The 20,865-nt window shown below is 47.4% G+C and overlaps 1 protein-coding gene across 1 annotated transcript; it reads left to right on the top strand.

Annotated features, from left to right (window-relative positions):
- Positions 1 to 15,875: 15,875 nt before the first annotated feature.
- Positions 15,876 to 18,999, top strand: LOC125546619 (putative serine/threonine-protein kinase-like protein CCR3). The gene has a single exon (XM_048710808.1). It carries the CDS (start codon positions 16,180 to 16,182, stop codon positions 18,730 to 18,732), a length of 2,553 nt encoding a protein of 850 aa, XP_048566765.1. The 5' UTR covers positions 15,876 to 16,179; the 3' UTR covers positions 18,733 to 18,999.
- The last annotated feature ends 1,866 nt before the right edge of the window (positions 19,000 to 20,865 follow it).

The following is a 20,865-nucleotide window of genomic DNA, read 5'->3' as shown; positions in this document are numbered from 1 at the left end:
CCAACCGACTCAAGCAAATACTTCCTGATATTATCTCACCAGAGCAGTCAGCTTTTGTTCCAGGCAGATTGATCACAGATAACATCATAACAGCTTATGAGTGCTTGCATTTTATGAAAAGGAACAAAGCCAAAAAACACCAGTCCTGTGCCCTCAAGTTAGACATGATGAAGGCCTATGACAGAGTTGAATGGCCCTATCTCCAGGCAATAATGTTGAAGCTGGGATTCACTCCCAGGTGGGTGGACATTGTTATGAGCATGGTATCTTCAGTGAAATTTTCTGTCTTGTTCAATGGTAAAAGGCTCGAGGAGTTTAGTCCGTCACGTGGTATTTGACAAGGGGACCCGATATCTCCATACTTGTTCTTGTTAGCAGCAGAGGGCCTTTCGTGCCTGTTAAAATGACAAAGAGAGTCATCCAACCTAAGTGGGATCCGAGTGGCATCTACGGCGCCACTAGTTAACCACTTATTATTCGCTGATGACAGCCTGTTGTTCTTCAAGGCTAACGGTGTGGGGGCTACCGAGGTGAACCAAGTCCTGGATATTTACTGCACAGCCATCGGTCAGCGGATAAATTTTGACAAGTCGTCTATTTTCTTCAGTAAAGGTGTCCCCGAGGTGGTTCGCAATGACATTAAGAATATCTTGAACGTCCCTAACAAAACTTTGAATGAGAAATACTTAGGTATGCCCACAGATGTGGGAGCCTCAAAAAATGGCGCGTTCAAATATTTAAAGGACAGATTGTGGAATAAGATTCAAGGCTGGGTTGAGAGGACGATGTCCTCTGCGGGCAAGGAGGTGTTGGTCAAAGCGGTGGCTCAAGCAATACCTGTCTTCTCCATGTCATGTTTCAAATTGCCAAGGGGCTTATGCGAGCATCTCAACACATTGATCAGGAAATTTTGGTGGGGAAGCAAGAACGGCCAGCGCAAACCACACTGGGTCTCCTGGCAGGCTATGACTCAACCAAAAAGCATGGGAGGCCTTGGATTCAAGGATTTTGAGCTGTTTAATCTTGCTATGTTGGCTCGTCAGGTTTGGCGTATGTTACAGGATCCCGATTCCCTCAGTGCGCGTATATTGAAGAGTGTTTATTTTTTAAATTCCAGCATCCTTGAAGCTTCACTTGGGAGTCACCCGAGCCAGGTCTGGAGAGCCCTGATGGAGGGGCGAGATATCTTAAAGTTGGGCTTAATCAAGCGCATTGGCAATGGAGAGAGCACGGACATTTGGACAGAAAACTGGCTCCCACGTCTAGAGATGATGAGACCTTATGGATCCCTAGCAGTGGCACCACCAGTCACGGTTTCGGAACTGATAGATCACACAAATGCATCATGGAACAAGACATTGATCAACTCTACATTCCTTGCTTTTGACGCTAAATTAATACTTAGTATACCGTTGCCCACAACACCCATGCACGACTTCTGGGGCTGGGCTCACGAGCGCTCGGGCCAGTTTACGGTGCGGTCAGCATACAATATGCTCGTGGCGACGATGCAGCGAAGAGAAGCTTGGTTATATGGTGCATCGGGATCCTCATCTTCGCATGCGGAGTCCAACTCTTGGAAGTCTCTCTGGAAGACGGAGGTGCCTTCGAAGGTTCGAATGTTTTTATGGCGACTTGCGAAACAATCACTGCCAACTGAAGATGTGAGGGCACACCGGAATATGTCGACGACGAGCACATGTGGATTTTGCGGCGCTCCGGACTCCTGGCGACACTCTTTGCTCGAGTGTACTGTCTCGAGATGTACTTGGGCGCTTGTGGACGAGGAGTTAGGCTGCGACATTGTTGCCACAAGTGAGAACCGGGCCAAGAGCTGGCTCTTCAATCTGCTGGGGTCCCTCTCGCACGAGCAGTTCACCTTGGTGGCAGTGACGCTTTGGGTTGTCTGGACATCTAGGAGTAAAGCCATACATGAAGGAATTTTTCAGACTCCACATGCAATATCGGCCTTCGTATCTAGGTACATCAAAGATCTTGATGTGCTTAGAAAGCCCAAGAAACATAGTCGGACTACGACTGGGAACACAAGGGCAGTGAGACCGAGGGCACCCCCGGCAAACTATGCAAAGATCCATGTAGATGCGGGCACCCGGTCGGAGAGAGGAGGGTCAGCAGTTGCTATATGCAGAGATAGCCAGGGTCTTTACTTGGGCAGCTCAGCGCTCGTCATTGCAGGTGTATGGGATGCACCAACGCTGGAAGCCATAGCATGTCGCGAAGCCGTGGCGTTGGCAGAAGACCTCAACCTACATAACTACATCGTGGCATCCGATTGCAAACAGGTTGTTAACGATCTAGCCAAGGGAATCCAAGGAGCATATGGTGCTGTAATCAGAGAGATTAGACATAGAGTTCCATCTACTAGCAAGTTTATTTTTGAAGGGCGTGCGGCGAATGTTGAAGCCCACAAGTTAGCTAAATATGCTTTGTCTTTACTCCCAGGGCGTCATGTGTGGTTTGGCCAGCCACATGACCAAACTTGTATCCCACTCTCTGTGGATTTTGAGTAATAAAAGGCTTTTACCCCTCAAAAAAAACTAAAAAAAAAGCAATAATCTTACAGCCTCTTCTAAAAAAATAAAAATCTTACAGCCTCTTCTAAAAAAAATCTTACAACCTCTTCTAAAAAACAAAAGCAAAAATCTTACAGCCTAAAAAAAATCTTACATTTTTCGAATACGCAAAGTTTGCATATCTTTCATCAAGGGATAGGAGAGAACAAAGTAACAAAGAGGAGAGGGATAGGATACAACACATCACACACTCGCCCAAGCATATACTCCGGTCATGGAAGGCAAGGAAGCGAGATCCAGAGTAGCTAGGCCACGTCGCGAACAAAGCCGACACCATTGTCGCGCGGCCACACCACCAGGACAAAGCAAATCAATGCACCCAACCTTGAAGCGTCAAGAAGAGTTGGCAAGTGGGTTCAACGCTATGCACTCCTAGAGGATCATTCCGGCACCAATTATGTTTCTTTCTCATGGCTTCCTTCCGGCGACTCATGTTGCTAAAAAAACCTTTTTGATAAACAAGTTCATGTGGGTAAATGAGTGGAAGTATCACTGTTCCTATCCAATTGCACTCTCTTTGCAGTAATTCATTTTACAAGATTGATACCACGGAGAAGATATTTTCAAGATATTTCACATGTAATTCTTAGTTGTATGAGCTACTTTGTAGTTTTTGGGTCTTGGATCCAAAAGCATTGCATCTATACAATAATATCTTGCTGCTATGAAAAAAAATATAGTTATTTCTAAAAAACAATAATCTTTCTTGCTAAAAAATAACTTCTTACTTAAAAATAACAATTTCTCAAAAATCACAAGTTAGGGTACAGGTGCAAAGGTTGCCTCAAACTTCTCTCGTGGTCCCCCGCAAAAAATATGTGTTTTGTGGTGCATCTTTGAGGGTGGTGACACGTGACACAATGCATATAAACCACTTGTCGTCACCAGGAAGTTCATGTGTATGTTTTTTCTGAAGGATGCATTTTTCTCGTGCAGTGTAAATTTCAATCAAAGTTATCTAAATTGAGTGTCCAAATTGCAAACAGATTTCATCGTAACATTTGTCGTGTCCATATCTTCAAAAGTAGTTCTTGTGTTAATACATTTCAGTGAACTTATTTTCAAATGCAGCTTGTACTTCCAATGACAACATACTTGTACTTCCCATGGGTAGTGAACTCATGTGTAATGCAATGTGTAGCCCTCTCATAGTGCAATTTATAGTCCTTGGTGTAACATGTGCTTCTCACATGGTGTAACGTGTACTTGCTACACAATGCACCCTGAAATCCCAGGTGCAATATGTACTTTCAGTGTGGCAACATGTACCACCTGGTGTAACATGTTCTTCTCGCCCGCTCCAACCTATGCTTCATGTGTTGCAACTTGTATTGCTAGTACAACATGTCATTTGCATGTCTTGGAACATGTACTCCAAGTATGAAGTGTACTGTAACTAGCACAAGTTGATAAAAGCTGGAGAAAGAAAAACAAGTGAAAAACAAAGGAAAATAAAAAACAAAAAAGGCCAAAATCGGGGCCTACCATGCAAAAACCAGAAGAAAAAACACATTTCAAACCCTCATTGCAGCTTGAGGTGCCTTTTTGGTCCACCACACGTTAGATTGGCCTGGCCCACGCATAACCTTGGAATAACCTTCGTTTAGTTGCTCTCGACTTTCTCCTACTTGGACGCTACTATGTCTATGTGTCTCTAAGAAGCGCATGAAGGGAGGCTCGCCTACATTGCCTGCTCATGGGTCGGCTTAATTCCGCCCACTAAGCAAGCAAAGTTTTCTTTTCATTTTCCTATGTATAAATCCCAAAACGTTTTCCTCACTATTTCATATAATGTACTACCCCTGTAAAGAAATATAAGAATGTTTAGATCACTAAAGTAGTGATCTAAACGCTCTTATATTTCTATACTGAGGAGTATTTAATAAAACTCCAGTTTTAAAAGAATATTTCACGAAAATTGACATCTAATTAAAAACTTAATTTGGATTATTCAAAAAATGACCATGTAACTAAAAAATGTTTGGGCTCTTAATAATCTCATATGATTTAAAAGTGTTAACATATTTAATAAAATATTTGGTAGATTTAAAACTTATTCATGCATTTAAAAAAATATTTTTTTGAGAAGTGTTCATACATTGAAAAAAATGTAGTCTACTTATAAAAAGTATTCATCCCTTTAAAAAAACTGGTACCATATTTGTTTCAAATGTTTGCGCATTTAGTTCCCCTCTAGTTCCCTCCACATCAGGTGGGATGAGCAGCCAATCACCGAGGTTCATTTTTGTTCTTACACACTCATACTAGTCTTCTTTTTTTAGGAGACTAGTCTACCTTTTAAAATATGTTCATGTGCTTTTAAAAGTATCCACACCTTTAAAAAATGTTCATGTAATTTTTTTAAATGATCGTGCATTTAGGAAAAAATGTTTATGTACTTTTGAGAAGTATTCAAGTATTTTAACAGTTATTCATGTACTTTTGGAAAAGTGCTCAAGCCATGAAAAGAAACTCACGTAATTTCTGAAAAACGTTTATACTTATTGTAAAAACTTAAAGTAGGAAAGTGCAAAAGAAACATAAAAAGGAAAAAATAGAAATATAAACAGAAAAAAGATAGAAAATAGAAAAGGAAACAAGGAAAACATTTATAAAACGGACAAAAGTTGTTTCCCAAAAAAAATCCGCATGCAGAATATCATAATGCTTGCTACGGGCGATATACTGTCTTTTGCGCTCCTGCTTGACGTTAGTGCCTCAAACAGGTTGGGTTTTCCTTTCTTTCTTTTTTTTGGTGAAACAACTTTCGATTTATTCATCTTTAATCATGATATTACAGCGAACACTTTAAATAATAAAAATTACATTCATATTCGCAGACTACTTAACGATGACACTAAAGGGAACCAAATGCATGCCGCTATGATCGCCCCTCCCTTGGCGGAGGGGTGCAAAACTTATTGAAGTAGCACTGCATTGCGTTTTCGACAGAGCGAGGAAGACGATTAAATTAGGTGGTTTATAGGACGTCATATGTACTACTACTTACCTGGACGAGGACGCCAGATGGGTGGTCACTGGTCAAGGCAATATGCATGTTCCTAGATTAGAATCATCAGAATTGACCAAACATACGGAAGCCTCGGAAAGTCGGGATCGGGCAGTAAATATTCAAAGTGTTTTCTCCGTATGCAAAGTAGACGATGCCGCAAGACTTCCAAGTCAAATTCCCAGCCTGACGTTGACCCGGTATTTTGGTCAGATATGGCATGCTGGCCGATTAGTCAAATAGGGAAAATTAAATTAATGGTCAGACATCGCCCGCAGCCATGTGTATCTATATAAACACGTACACGTGCTGGATCATTCACGGCGATAGATGGTTCCAGTTCTTCGCCGCTGATGATGGCTTTGCTGCTCCCCCTTGAAATTTCAGTCCCCACGTTGGGACTAGTATAATGTTTTCCTTTGTGGTAATATATAAACAGCGTGCTTAACTAACTAGCCATGTGGAACCGGAATTGAACGAGCGCATCTGCTTCACGTGTAGAATTGGGGGCTCCGCATTTATTTAATTTTTCAAACCAAGAACCATAGAACAATCATTCTACCGTAAATTATATTAAAATATATACAAAGTACAAGTTACAAGTTGCACCCAGTGAAAGTTTATCCTATGCCAGCTCTAGGAAACATCGTGTGAGTCATGATAATCAAGTTAAATAATCTTCAACCCAGCTATAAAGTGTATCCTTGAATTTATCCTTTATTGTGTGAGTGATCAACAGAAGATCCATCTTGAGGAGGCGTCTCCAGACTCCAGAGGTAACAGAAGCATTTTGGACCTTGAAGAGTTTGGCATCTCTCTGCATCCAGATGCGCCAACAACTCATAATGACAATTTTGGTAGGGAGCGCTTTGGCGAGAAACGAGATTTCATCTAGTGCTGAGATACCTCTGTTGTTACTGGCAGTAATCGAGTCCCAACAAGCTAGGGCAAAGTGACAATCCGGCATTCTTTACTCTCAAAAAAAAATTCAGTCTTACAGTCTTCTGCGTGATCAATGAAACATATATACTACTACCATTCAGAGCCGTTCTTTGTAAAGCTCTCAAACTGCGAAGAATAGTTATAGTTGAACGATAAACTAACCACTACTACTAGTCCTAGGTTAACGTCGTCCAGAAAGAAGGAAAAAACTATGTTAATTATGAGCATCAACTGAGGCAGTATCCCTGAATATACCATCAGTTGCTTAGGCTGACTTGTTAACTCTGACTAATCTGCGCATGTTCCCACCAGAGATGTTACAGTCCGTTCTGCCTTTACAGCTGCGCGATCGATATGAGCGTGAAGAACGAGTGTGGCACAATAGTGATAGTGTGGTGTGAAGTGAACACTGGGAAACTGTGGGAGCAAAGGAAAGCAACGTCTATTTCCCTTGTCTGATCATCTGAACGAACAACCAACAAATTCCCACCAACTAAAAGAGAACGTCCATTATTATTATTTTTGTTGCCATGCTATTCAGTTCAATCAATAGTTGTCATATACACGCGCATTTCATCGGTGCATTCATGAATATGCAGGTCTAGCATGCTGCATGCATGGTCGATTCTTTCCAGCTTCAATCACGATTCACACCCATCAATCCATGTCGATCCTTGGGTATATTGCCATCATCCTATCTAATCCTGGTTGGTTGCCAACACTCTTATCTTGCACCAAAGAGCAGTGGTTGGACTCTGAACGAGTCCGGTCTTTGTCAGCCGTGACCGCCGACCCAGCCAGAGAAGGCTACTGTTCTCCGACAGAGGCTTACAGAGAAGAACACAAGGTCCCTTGGCTGTGCACGCAGCACTGTCACTGCCGTCTGAAACTTTTCTGCACGGCAACAAACTGGAAACGGACACAGAGATCTTTCAGACTTAATAGCGCGTGAAGAACTTGAGAAAAATGGAGCTTCTAGTCCGACACACACAGACACAAAAAACTAGACTGATAATAATCTTACTATACCAGCAATTGAATTGGAGTTTAGGATGTCTTAGTTTGTTTAACAGCAGCCGCGGCAACATGCAGATTTCTGGGCTCTGTCTGATCATACCGTTTCTATGACTCTATAAGGTCATTTAAAAGTATGTATGAAGAGTCTGACATTTCGGGTTTGACTATCGATGATATATCCGTTTCAAATAATTAAACAAACTATCGATGATATAGAGAAACATACTCGGTGTAATGATCTTTATACCAAAGCATGCCATTGTAGACCGCGCCCATGTTCTAAAGGACTTTTCTTTTAGAGACTGGAGCATTTAGCTGGGAATACACAGAATGAGCAGAATTAAGCATTTGGCCTGAATGAACCTATATGAAACGTGAAAACATTCATAAGAACTCGACTCGATGAATTTATATTTGAAACTTAGAAAGAAAAGCATTATTTCAGGTATTATTTTTTCTCATCAAAGATGTAATCTATTTTAGCTGTGTAAAAATAAATTTCAGGTAACTAATAAAATGCTACAGTACAATTCATGTAATTGTTGTGCAGAAATTATTTTTTACGAAATTTGTAAAATCATAGTTGATCATATTTTTCTACACAAAATATAAGCATTTTTTATGAATCACAATGCATCCCCATTGGAATATACTATTGCTCAAAGGTGTTGCAAGACCCTGGTCCTCAGGGCATCTACGCTGACCCACAAATTTGCTCCAACATCTGTCTGCGGGCACAGATGCGGGAGCCTGCCATCCATCACTACATGCATACATTTTAACGACTGTTTGAACTAACCGAAAGAAATTCGTGCAAACACGGCGGATTTCATATAAACCAAACAAAAATTCATTACATTTTGGATATTTTTTAACTAAAAACTATGTCGCGCTAAGGTAAAAGTAGTCAACGGCCGGCGTCGGCGGATATCCATTCCCACGACAAAGATACCCTTGACTAATCTACGGCTAACCGTCGCGGATCTTCACTGGCTTCCCCATGTCCGGTAGCCCGCTCGTCGGACTCCCATGAGCCCCGGAGGTATATGCTTTAGTGCAAAGGGCGGATCACTTCCCCATGTTCGACAGCGCCGCTCATCGTAGTGAGCACCGCCAGGATGTGCTTTAGCCGGAGGGGAAGGGGACGACGACGGCCTGCGACCGGGCAAGACACAGGATGTGTGTTGGAAAATTAGGCAAGCCAATCATTTGTTTCAGTAAATAATTCATGACTAGCACAGAAACCAGCATGCAACAATCTAGCAAACTATATGAACAACATTGATACATCTCCAATGTATATATCCTGTTTTGATCTCTACCAATTTTCAGAGGAACAAACTCCCTATCAGCCAAAAGTGCCTTAATCTCGGCATATAAATGATCATAGACCGACCTAGGTAAAGTGTCACCCAAAAAAGTGGCTAAAAATTCGATTGGACAATCGCTGGTTTATCCAAGTGCTGAATGGCGAGTGCCATTCCTTGCATCAGGGCGATTGATGGTCCCCTGCGTTTGGAGCAGTAGATGGTTCCAATTATTCACAGTTGGTGATGGCTTTGCTGCTCCCCCTGTTGAAATTTTAGTCCCCACGTTGGGACTAGTATAATGTTTTCCTTTTTGGTAATACATAAACAGCGTGCTTAACTAACTAGCCATCTGGAGCAGGAGTTGAACGAGCGCATCTGCTTCACGTGTAGAATGGGGGCTCGGCGGAGTATCATTCAGAGTTGTTCTTTGTAAAGCTCTCAAACCATCGAGAATATTTCTTTTAAACACAATACAGATGCAAGTGCTCGTATGTACACGCATACACTTATTCCTATAAAAGCACACACGTACACCATATCCTTATGAGCACCTCCGAGAGACTGAGTAGGCATATCATTTTAAGATTTTACAAAGTCACTGTAGACGCCTCGTAGTCGACGTAAGCGTCTCCTTCCACTGAATACGCATCGCCAAAAATTCTGAAATAAATCCAGAATAAAGCAAGCATCAGGATTAAACCCTAATGGGCTGGAGATACCACGGTCCTCCTAACCATCCGACTACATGTTTGTTTGCAACTGCCAAGAATAGTTGAACGATAACCTAATCAGTACTTCAAGTACTAGGTTAACGTCGTTCAGAAAGATGGAAAAAACTATGTTAATTATGAGTATCAACTTAGGCAGTATCCCTAAATATACTATTAGTTGCTTAGGCTGACTTGTTAACTCTGACTAATTTGCTTTCCGCAAAAAAACAATTAACTAATTTGCGCATGTTCCCACCAGAGATTGCTACAGTCCGTTCTGCCTTTACAGCTACGCGATCGATATGAGCGTGAAGAACAAGTGTGGCACAATACTGGTAGTGTGGTGTGAAGTGAACAGTGAGAAACTGTGGGAGCAAAGGAAAGCAACGTCTATTCCCTTGTCCGATCATCAGAACGAACAACCGGCAAAGTACCACCAACTATTAAAACAGAACGTCCGTTGTTTTTTTGTTGCCGTGCTATTCAATTCAAGCAACCATTCATATACGTATACGTATACTTTCTCAACATGGTATACTCATCATATATACGCACATTTCATCTGTGCATGCATGAATATACATGGTCGATCCCGCAAAAAAAAAGGAATATACATGGTCGACTCAATCACGATTTACAGCCATCAATCCTTGGGTATATTGCCATCATTCAATTTAATCATTGTTACCAAAGAGCAGTGGTTGGACTCTGAACGAGTCCGGTCTTTGTCAGCCTTGACGTCGACCTTATCCATAGAAGCCTATACTGTTCTCTGACAGAGGCTTAGAGCAACTTCAATGGGACGATTCATTTTGTTTGTTTGGGTTATCCAGACATAAAAGCTGGTCTAACGGGGCGACCCAAACGAACATAGCGTCCGCCCGCTGTTCGTTTTGTGTCCACGCGGATCCATTTTCGTCTTAAATTTGAAAAAGTTTAGATCAAAAGCGGGTACAAAGCGGACACTCTCTGTGCCCTCCTCGTCCGCCTCTGGCCGGCTGCATGTGCTGCCTGCCCCACTTACCATTCACACATCCGTCCCATTCTATCTCTTTCCTCCTTTTTCTTCTCCCAGCCATCCAGCCACCCACCTCGCTCGTCCTACTCCGGCGCCGGTGCTCCGCCGTGGTGGGCTCGTGCTCCTCCGGCGCCTGTGCCTGACTGCGCCCGGCCGCGCCCGTCGACTTGCCTCGCCCGGCCTCGCCACGGCTAGTTGTATGTAGGATCGGGACATGGAGCAAATGAAACAGGCGGTGAGCGTGAACCCAGCGCGACCGCTTACCGCAGCCGGCGAGCAGCACGGCGAAGGATCCCTCGTCGCGCTCGAACGAAGAGCCGGCGGAGCATTGTAGCTCACGCGCTCGGCCGCCTCGCCGCTCGCGCGTTTGGTGCGGCGGAGCTCGTGCGCCCTGCCTGCCGTCACCGCCTTGGAGCTCGCCGTGCCGCCCCTGCCATGCTTGTCGTGCTCGCCGTGCCGCCCCTACCATGTCGCGTGGAGCTCGCCGTGCATCGTGTCGCGCCCCCGCCGTGTCGTCTCTGCTCACCCGTTGGAGCTCGCCATGCCCAGGCGTGCCCCGCCGCCATGCTTGTCGCGCCAGCTGTGCCGTGCCGAGCCGCGCTCGCCCTGCCTCGTCTCGCGCCCCGCCCATGCCATGCTGTGTCGAGCCGCGCTCGGCCTGCCTCATCTCCGCCCCTGCTGTGCCGCCCCGCTCGCGGGCTCCGCGTTGGAGCTGGCGCGCCCGGCGGCCTCCACGTTGTGGCCGGCGGTGCTGCTGGCGCAGGTGGTCGTGGCCGCCAGGCGCCCCTCGTACGCGCTTGTGTGGTGCGGCTCGTCCCGGCCATGGTCAACTGCACCTGTGTCTTTGCCTGCTGCGTGTTTGAGGAAATGCCGGGGCGAACATGTACAAAAATGTGTCCGCCTGCCGTTGGGCGCATCGATTGACCCAAATGAAAAAACGGACACAGACGCGCGGACGGGCGACCCAAACGGACAAAAAACGGATAAAATCAATGTCCGTTTGAGTCACCCCGTTGAAGTTGCTCTTACAGAGGAGAACACAACGTCCCATAGCTGTGCACGTAGCAACTGCCCTCTGGAACTTTTCTGCACGGCAACAAACTGGAAACAAACACAGATATCTTTCAGACTTAATAGCGCGTGAAGAACTTGAGAAAAATGGAGCTTCTAGTCCCACACAGAAAAATACTAAACTAACAGTAATAATATTACCACAACCTGCAACAGTTCGTTGGAGCGTACACATCAATCAATTTTAAGAAGATATGGTCTGCCAAAGTGGAGCCTAAGGCCCCATTCGGCGTCGCTCCGCTCCACGGCTCCGCTCCAAAAGCGGATGGAGCTGTAGTGCAAAATCTGGAGCCAGCAAACAGCCGCTCCGTAGATCCTAAGAGCGGTGGACTCCCGAACGAGGCCTAAATGCAGATTCTTTATGTGGTTATGGCTGAACGAGAAGATCCTGACAAACGACAACCTGCAGAAGTGCAGACTGCCAAACATGGCGCCTGCAACCTTTGCGACCAGGCGATTGAGTCACCCGCCCACCTCCTTCTGCACTACACCTTTGCGCGAGAGGTTTGGTTCCTAATCGCAGATTGGCTTGCCTAGCCAACGCTCATATTGCCTGTAGACTACAGTGCCTCTCTATCGACATGGTGGCAAGGCACGGCATGCGGCCTGCCTCCTCACCATCTTGCTGTGGCAATCTACGGTTGCTGGAACATACGGAAGGAGCGAAACCAAAGGGTCTTCGACAACTCAATCTGTAATGTAGACCAAGTGTTCTGCTTTCTCAAGCAGAAAAGTGGCTATTGCCAACGCTCGCATCACCTGGAGCGTCTTTGGCGAAAACCAACCGGAACCCGAGCCGGATTAGGACTTTTACTTTATGATGAATTATGTGGCCTGAGGAAGCCCCGATCCCTAACTCTGTAACTGAACCTTATTTGCTCCTCTCCTGAAATGCAATGGCAGTACACCAGCAACTGAATTGGAAACTAGGATGCCAGCCGCGGCAACATGGAGTCAATTGATCATGCGGACCGGTGACTGGTCAACAATCCAGGCGTTTTCTGGGCTCTGTCTGATCATACTGTTCACATATGATGGAGTTTATGTACTTTTTTTTTCTTGTTTCCTACATATGATGGTCATTTTAAAGTATATAATGTCAAACATTTCGGGTTTGACTATCGATGATAAAGAGAAGCATACTTTTATAATGTATAATGATCTTTATAACAAAGCATGACATTGTAGACCGCGCCCATGTTCTAAAGGACTTTTCTTTTGGAGACTGAAGCATTTAGCTGAGAATACATAGAATGAGCAAGATTAAAGCATTTGGCCTGCATGAACCTATATGAAACGCGAAGACATTTATAAGAACTGGACTCAACGAATTTATATTGAAACTTAGAAAGAAAGGCACGATTTCAAGTACTATTTTTCTCATAAAAGACGTAATCTATTTTAGCTGTGTATAAATAAAAGTTCAGGCAACAAAAAAAATATAAGCATTTTTTATGTATCAAATTGTCATTTAGGTACAATATGATTCTTGTAGTTCTCGTGCACAAATTAATTTTTTATGAACTTTGTAAAATCATAGTGGGTCATATTCTTGTACACAAATTATATTATGTATCCCCATTGGAATATATTGCTCAAAGGTGTTGCAAGACCCTGGTCCCTACCTCCCATGCCAAAGATGGCGAATGCAGTGATTTGAACATCATAAAATTACAATAAAAATGAAAAGGACAAACTGAAAAAGATAAAAGAAAATAACTTGTGCACTGGATGAAACTATATAGGGCCAGAGTAGTACAAGTAGATGTTGCCGAAAGGCATCACAAACCGAGACCTTACAAATTGCAACGTCACCTGCCTGCTTATCGATGATCCATTAGCAGGTTATCGTAATCCTATGCAAGTTAACGATTGTCGTTAGCATTGTCGGAAAAACTTACTGAAGCGAGACAACATTGTACACACATCTCTCACGAGCGAATCTCGTTTCATCAATTCCATGTGTTTTGCCAATATTCAGGAGGACTTTAGCGGGAAACTGTTAGGAAGCATGGCTCTATCTTGTGAGAAGATTGATGGATGTTCACCTATCTCAACAGCCCGATCAGTTGCGCCGGAAACTAACTAAGAATGAAGAGTTTTCGGTTAAATCCATGTATTTGAATATTATCAACACAAGCTCTATACCTTGATCGAAACATGTTTGGAAAGTCAAAGTGTCTTTAAAAATCAAAGTGTTTATGTAGTTTGTCCATAAACAAGTCATTCTAACTAAGAACAATTTGGCAAAGCGTGATTGGACAGGATCTACAAGATGTAACTTCTATGATCATGATGAATCCATCAAACACCTCTTTCTTGACTGCCCATTGGCCAAAAAATTGTGACGGTCTGTCCACATAGCATTTAATATTACTCCTCTGAATACTATCAACACGTTCTTTGGGACGTGGTTAGATGAGATAGATTCAGAAACGGCGAGATATATCCGTGTAGGAGTATGTGCTTTATTATGGGCAGTTTGGAACTGCAGGAACGATTTATAATTTTTAACAGAAAAACAAAATATTCATTTCTTGCAGGTTATTTTCCGGGCCACTTCACTGACCCGTATGTGGTTGCTACTCACTCCGACGGATGCCAGAGAGCATTTGGTTACTGGGTCTATCCGGTGGGAGACGGTAGCATGGGCTATTTTCAACCGGTTTGGATGATGGTCATGTAATAGGATAGGTGTTTAGTTTCCTATTTTCTTTTTTGGCTGCCGGTTGTGGCTATCATGTTCCTTTATGTTTTTACTCTATGTGAGCTTTTTTTCCTTTTGAGACCTGAAGACTTTGTTGAACCTTTTGCTTATTAATAATATGGTTGTATGCATTGTTCTGATGCAAAGGCCGGGGATAACCTCCTTTTTGAAAAAAAAATGTTTTGCCAATACCATGAAAGGGTTTTGCAAAACCATTATCCCACCAAATAGCACAACCCTTGATCAAGAGCTCCGTCATAGGATCAACCAGAGTCACTTTGTGAAGTGGGCTTAGCCATGCATATGCATCATCGAAGGCTGCAATTAACCCAGTCTATACCAAGAGCATGATAGTCACCACATCACCATTGTCCGTCACCAAATATCATAGAATTGGGCTGAGCTTTGGGGGAAAAGCGAAGAGCCAACGCCAGAGACCACACGATAAACATGAGGGTACCAATTGCGGTGTCGCCCATTGCCGCTGGCGACCCCTCTCCCCAACCCCCCTATCAATACCGTCGCCGAGGAGCGAGGATCACATCAGGACAGGAAATGACGTTCCTATGCGACACCTGCAAGAAAGAAATGGCGTCGTTGCTGACCCTGCCACCAAAACCACACCATCGCCGAGAGGCAGAGCCAGGCGACGGAGGACACTTGTGGGTTTATTCGTGATTTTTGTTTGAACTTCCAAACGAATAGGTACCATATTTGTACGGGCTTCTATAAAGAGTATCGGTGTAACATTATTCCGTCCGTTCATAATTGTAGTGCACGTTTGTGTGTGCTAAATAGAGGATCCATACAGGGTGCTGCAGTACTGGTAGTACGTAGTAGAGTACATGTTTGTTCCATGTATATGTACCGTGTCCTACGTGTCCGGCCGGAAAACACGCTTTCACTTTTTTCACCCGGACGCTGTACAGTCCCTACAACACGCCATTAAAGTCGACCGTTCGCTCTCGAGTTTTGAATCATCAACGGGGTACGAGGAAGTGAGGTTTGCCGAAAGAAAGAAAGAACTTTGAGCAAGTCAGGACCGGTGAAACCGTCTCGGTGCCGTCAAAAGCTCGGCGGCAGCGCCAGCCCTCAACTTTGTGGCCACCTCACTGCTGAACATCGGTAGAGATGCCGTGTTGATTTACTACATACAACCATTGTTGTATTAACATTTTGCCTAATAGTATGGTTAATAATATAGTCAACTGCTGGTCTTGCCAAGTCATCTATAGTTAAATTTATAGTCGACAAGTATAATAGTTGCATGTAAATGTGCACTACTTTTTTTGATATAGCCAAATCTATAGCCAAATCATCGGGGTAGTATTCTCGCAAGAAAAAAAAAACTTCACGGGTTAGTCCAGGCACCAGCAGCCAGCCGCAGAGGCGCGTGCTCCGGCTGTCCGCCACGCCCGGTCGACCGCGGTCGCAGAGCCAGACCGCGCCGCGTCCCCCGCCTCCCGTCCAAAACCACGTGTACGCCGGGCCACCAGGAAGCCGCCGCCGCCGCCGCGAGCCACCATCGCAGCAGTGGAAACGCGAGGAGAAAGAAGAAGAAAGAAAGACATCCAGACGGAACGGAAACCCCGACGCGGTCGCCCCGTCCATTCGTCCCGCCCGCCCATTTACCTTTTCCACGGGCGCTAATTTAATCCGTCCGTCCGCGCCCCCCCGTCCCGTCCTCCGCTCCCGTGTCGCTCCCCGCCACCGTCACCGCCACCGCCTCCGCAGCCCCTCGTGCGCGCCGCCGCCCAGCGCCTCGCAGATGACGGCCGCCGCCGTCACGCTCTCCCACCAATGACCCGCGCGCAGCCCGCACCCCAGCTCGCCGCGGCGCTCCTCCTCCCCTTCCTGCTGCTGCTGCTGCTCGCGCCCGCGGAGGTCGCGGCCTCCACGCTCGCCGTCGCGGGGGGCTCCGCCGTCTGCGGCGTCGCCGCCGACAACGGCACCGTCTACTGCGTCGCGCCCGGCGCCGGCTCGTCGGCCTACAACGCCTCCGCCTCGCCCGTCGCGCCGTGGCTCGTCTTCTCGCAGGTCTCGGGCGGCGCGGGCTTCCTCTGCGGCGTTGGCGCGGCCGCGGGTGGTGGCGTCCCCGCGCTCTTCTGCTGGCCGCCGGCGGTCCCGGGGCAGCTCAGGCGGGTGTACAGGGGCCCTGCGCCCCTCTCGGACCTCGCCGTCGGGGCCGAGCACGTCGCCGCGTACGACGGGCAGGCGCGCGGGATCCGATGGTGGAGGAGGGAGTCCGGCCAGTTCCCGGAGCTGGCCCTCGGCAAGTTCGGCTCCCTCGTCTCCGGCGACGGCTTCACCTGCGCGCTCGACACGGGCTCCTCCTCCTCCGCGGTCCGCTGCTGGGGGGCTAGAGGTAGCGCCGTGCAGGCGGCCTTCGCCAACGTCTCTGTGTCGTCCCTCGCCGCGGGGGGCTCCCGCGCGTGCGGCGTCGTGTCGGCCACCGGCGCCGTGCTCTGCTCTGGCTTTGTGGACAAGCTCCCGCAGAACGACCTCTACCCGCACGGGCTCGCCGTCGGCGACTCCCACGCCTGCGGTCTCCGGCGGCCTAACCACACCGCCGTGTGCTGGAACCTCGCGGGGCCGACCCCCACCGTCTACTTCCCGGCCTTCGGGACGGCGTTCGAGTTCCTCGTCGCCGGCGGCAACCTCACGTGCGGCCTCGTCACCGCAAACTTCACCGTGCAGTGCTGGTCGTCGACCTCGCCGGCGGCGGACAACGCCGCGGTGATGGTGCCGTTGCCCGCGATTCTCCCCGGCTCCTGCGTCCTCAACGAGTCCTCGTGCGAATGCGGCGTTTACCCTCGGTCCGGAGAGCTCTGCGCGAGCGCGCGCGCGGGCGGCGGCGTTATCTGCAATAGGCTGTGCGACACCTCGACGCCGCCGCCGGCACCGGCGTCGCCTCCTCAGTCACCAACGACGGCTACAAAGCCATTGTCCAAAGTCTGGATCGCCTTCGCCGTCGTAGGCGCGGTCGGTGTCTTCGCTGGCATCTGCTCCATCATCTACTGCTTCGTCTTCGGCTTCTGCAGCCACAAGAGGATCCATAACTCCGTCCAGCCCAATCTCGCCACCAACGCCCCTGCCGCGGCGGCGGATAACGTCGGTGGCGTCGGCGTTGGAGTCGGCGCCGGGGCCGTGGCGAGCCCCTACGGCTCGCCGAACGGGTCACGGGCGCGTGGCCTCTTCCGGCGGCAGCTCTCCCGCGCCATGACGCGGCAGCGCAGCGGGCCGTCGTCCTTCAACTTCAAGGAGCACACCGAGGAGTACACGTTCGCGCAGCTGGCGACGGCGACGAACGGCTTCGAGCCGGAGGCCAAGATCGGCGCGGGGAGCTTCGGCACGGTGTACCGCGGCAAGCTCCCCGACGGCCGCGAGGTCGCCATCAAGCGCGGCGAGGCGTCGGGGCCAATGGCGCGCAAGTTCCAGGAGAAGGAGAGCGCGTTCCGGTCGGAGCTGGCCTTCCTCTCCCGGCTCCACCACAAGCACCTCGTCGGCCTCGTCGGCTACTGCGAGGAGAACGACGAGCGGCTGCTGGTGTACGAGTACATGAAGAACGGCGCGCTCTACGACCACCTCCACCCCAAGGGCGGCGGCGCGGACGCCGACGCGGCGTCGCCGGTGGTGTCGTCGTGGAAGCTGCGCATCAAGATCCTGCTGGACGCGTCGCGGGGCATCGAGTACCTGCACTCGTACGCCGTGCCGCCCATCATCCACCGCGACATCAAGTCGTCCAACATCCTGCTGGACGGCGGGTGGGTGGCGCGCGTGTCGGACTTCGGGCTGTCGCTGATGGGGCCGCCGGAGACGGAGGAGGCGGGCGGCGCGCAGGCGCAACCGCAGCACCTGTCCATGAAGGCCGCCGGCACGGTGGGGTACATGGACCCGGAGTACTACGGCCTGCACCACCTCACCGTGAAGAGCGACGTGTACGGCTTCGGCGTGGTGATGCTGGAGACGCTGACGGGGAAGCGCGCCATCTTCAAGGAGGCCGAGGGCGGGAGCCCGGTGAGCGTGGTGGACTACGCGCAGCCGAGCATCGTGGCCGGGGAGCTCGGCAAGGTGCTGGACGGGCGCGCGCCGGAGCCGTCGCCGCACGAGGCCGAGGCCGTGGAGCTGGTGGCGTACACGGCCGTGCACTGCGTGCGGCTCGAGGGCAAGGACCGGCCGGCGATGGCCGACATCGTGGCCAACCTGGAGACGGCGTTCGCGCTCTGCGAGGGCAGCGCGGGCGGCAGCCGCGGCGCCGGCGGCACCACCACGGGCGGCGGCTTCGGCAACAGCTCGTCCAGCGCCAGCCTCTCCATGACGTCCATGGAGCTGTCCGGAAGGCTCGCGGAGTAGCCACATTCGTTCCAGGAGTTTCAAATTGTGATTAGCCCGGGAAGGAAGGAGGCGAGGTCCTTGGATCGTGATCCGTTTGTTAGTTCATTGATTTTTGATTTGAGGCTAGATTTTGGAACCGGAGAGGTCTCTCTCTGTGCGTGTGATCTGTGATGTGATTATCTCACTCGTCTCACGCATTTTGTTCTTGGTGGATGTACATGATCGTATTGAACTGGTCTCTTCTGTCTCAACAATGCTCTCTGCGTTCGAGCCTTTGCGGCATCATTCCCAGCATGATAATTTCTCCCGATTACCCTACGAATCATTGCGTTCCAAGCCACTTTTGTGGGATCCCAGCAGAATCATTGCGTTCCAAGCAGTTTTTTCGGCCATTCAGGAGGGAAGAATCAATCTCGATCATCATCGTCGAGCATCTTTGGAGTTTGAACAGATCAAAGCGCTACCATCTCCCGCGCCGTTCTCTCTTCTTCGCTTCCGGTCTCCGGTCTACTAAAGCGTGGAGCGGTCAAATTTCTTTATTCCAAGTTCCAACCCAAACGCAGACGCAGACGCATCGCTGGGCGGTCAATCGGGGGTTCGCTCGCTGTCGCTGGGAAGTGGTTCCGGGCTGCTTCCTGCCGGCGAGCAATCGCTCGGTGTGATTTTGGGTCTGCCGTGACGAGCACGTACGGCGCGGTCGTTTTCTCCGGGCACTCCGCGTCATCTTTGGCCGCCGGTAGTCTCGTGGTGTGCAGTTTCGGCAACCACGATGACAAAAGGATTGGTCAGGACGAAGCGGACGCCGGTGTCAATTTCAACGCCGATCTCTACACAAACTACTACTGTAGTAGGTCTTTATTAGCCCCTCACCATCGCAAAAATGACAGGTTTTTAGTTCCCACCCGAAGGGGGTTGATTTATGACGTGGCTGCGGTTTTAATGGCGGTCCGGCGAACTCAAAAAGTACAATGCTCAAAACGAATCAACGAAAAAGATGATGAAATGGAAAAAAAACTGAAATTTTATGAAATCATGACTTTTGAAAACAAACAATATGAAGGTAGATCAATAAAAGTCCTATAGTATTAGTTTTTGAAATTGAATAATCTAGGAAAATGAAAATGAATTTTTGAAATGCTGTTCAACAATTTTAGTTATTCTTTGGAATTCTATACTTTTGTCAAAACTTATTTTTTTATGTTCTCTTTTTTCGTTTTATGAAGTAAAGAATTTTATTTATTACTGTATATGTACTACTCCCTCCGTTCCTAAATATTTGCCTTTTTAGAGATTTCAAATGGACTACCACATACAGATGTATATAGACATATTTTAGAGTGTAGATTCACTCATTTTGCTCCGCATGTAGTCACTTATTTGAATATCTAGAAAGACAAATATTTAGGAACGGAGGGAGTACAATTTTTAGGTTCTTCAAAATCATTTTATTCCTGCATTTTCTTCTTTTGATGATCCGGTTGTTCTTTTTTGTCATGATTGGGTTGCCATACCTTCAAAACCACCACCACATCCTCAGGCAAAATGTTTTGAGTAGTGTGAGGGACCAAGTCCACTTGCTATTTAAAGTTAATGGTAAAAATTAAAATTGGCAATTACTTGAGAGACCAAATAAAAGTATGATACAAGAAATAGAATTGGTAAATTGTTGACAGACCAAATAAAACTGATCACACGTATTGCTTTTTTCTTCTATTGACAACACACACGATATTTCCCTACCAAAGAAACCATCACACGTATATCATTTCTGTGAGACAACCTATCCCTCACAAGCTAGCCTAAAAAAATCCATGTCTTGTCTATGGCGACAAATGCGGTAAAGATTTTGGATAGGTGTGGAAGGCCATACGAGGTCTCGGATATGGCTCTTATTTTAACGGCAGTCCAGCGAACTAAAAAATGGAATTGCATAAAATGTTCAAAATGAAGTAGCAAAGAACTCAATAAAACAAAAAAAACTGAAATGTTATTTGAAAATCATGGACTTTTGATAAGAAATAACATGAAGGTGCACCAATGGAAAATACTACAATTGTTTGAAATTGAAGAATTTAGGAAAATGGGAAATAAACGTTTCGAATGCCTTTGAAAAAAATTAGTTACTTTTCATAATTCTCCTTTTGGTTAGAA

The sequence above is a fragment of the Triticum urartu genome, chromosome 1 (assembly GCF_003073215.2).
Source record: "Triticum urartu cultivar G1812 chromosome 1, Tu2.1, whole genome shotgun sequence".
Lineage (NCBI taxonomy): Eukaryota > Viridiplantae > Streptophyta > Magnoliopsida > Poales > Poaceae > Triticum > Triticum urartu.
This window is presented reverse-complemented; position numbering and strand designations above follow the sequence as displayed.

What these genes read in the sequence shown, in the direction of transcription:
- LOC125546619 (XM_048710808.1), top strand. Translation starts at nt 16,180, where the DNA reads ATGACCCGCGCGCAGCCCGCACCCCAGCTCGCCGCGGCGCTCCTCCTC.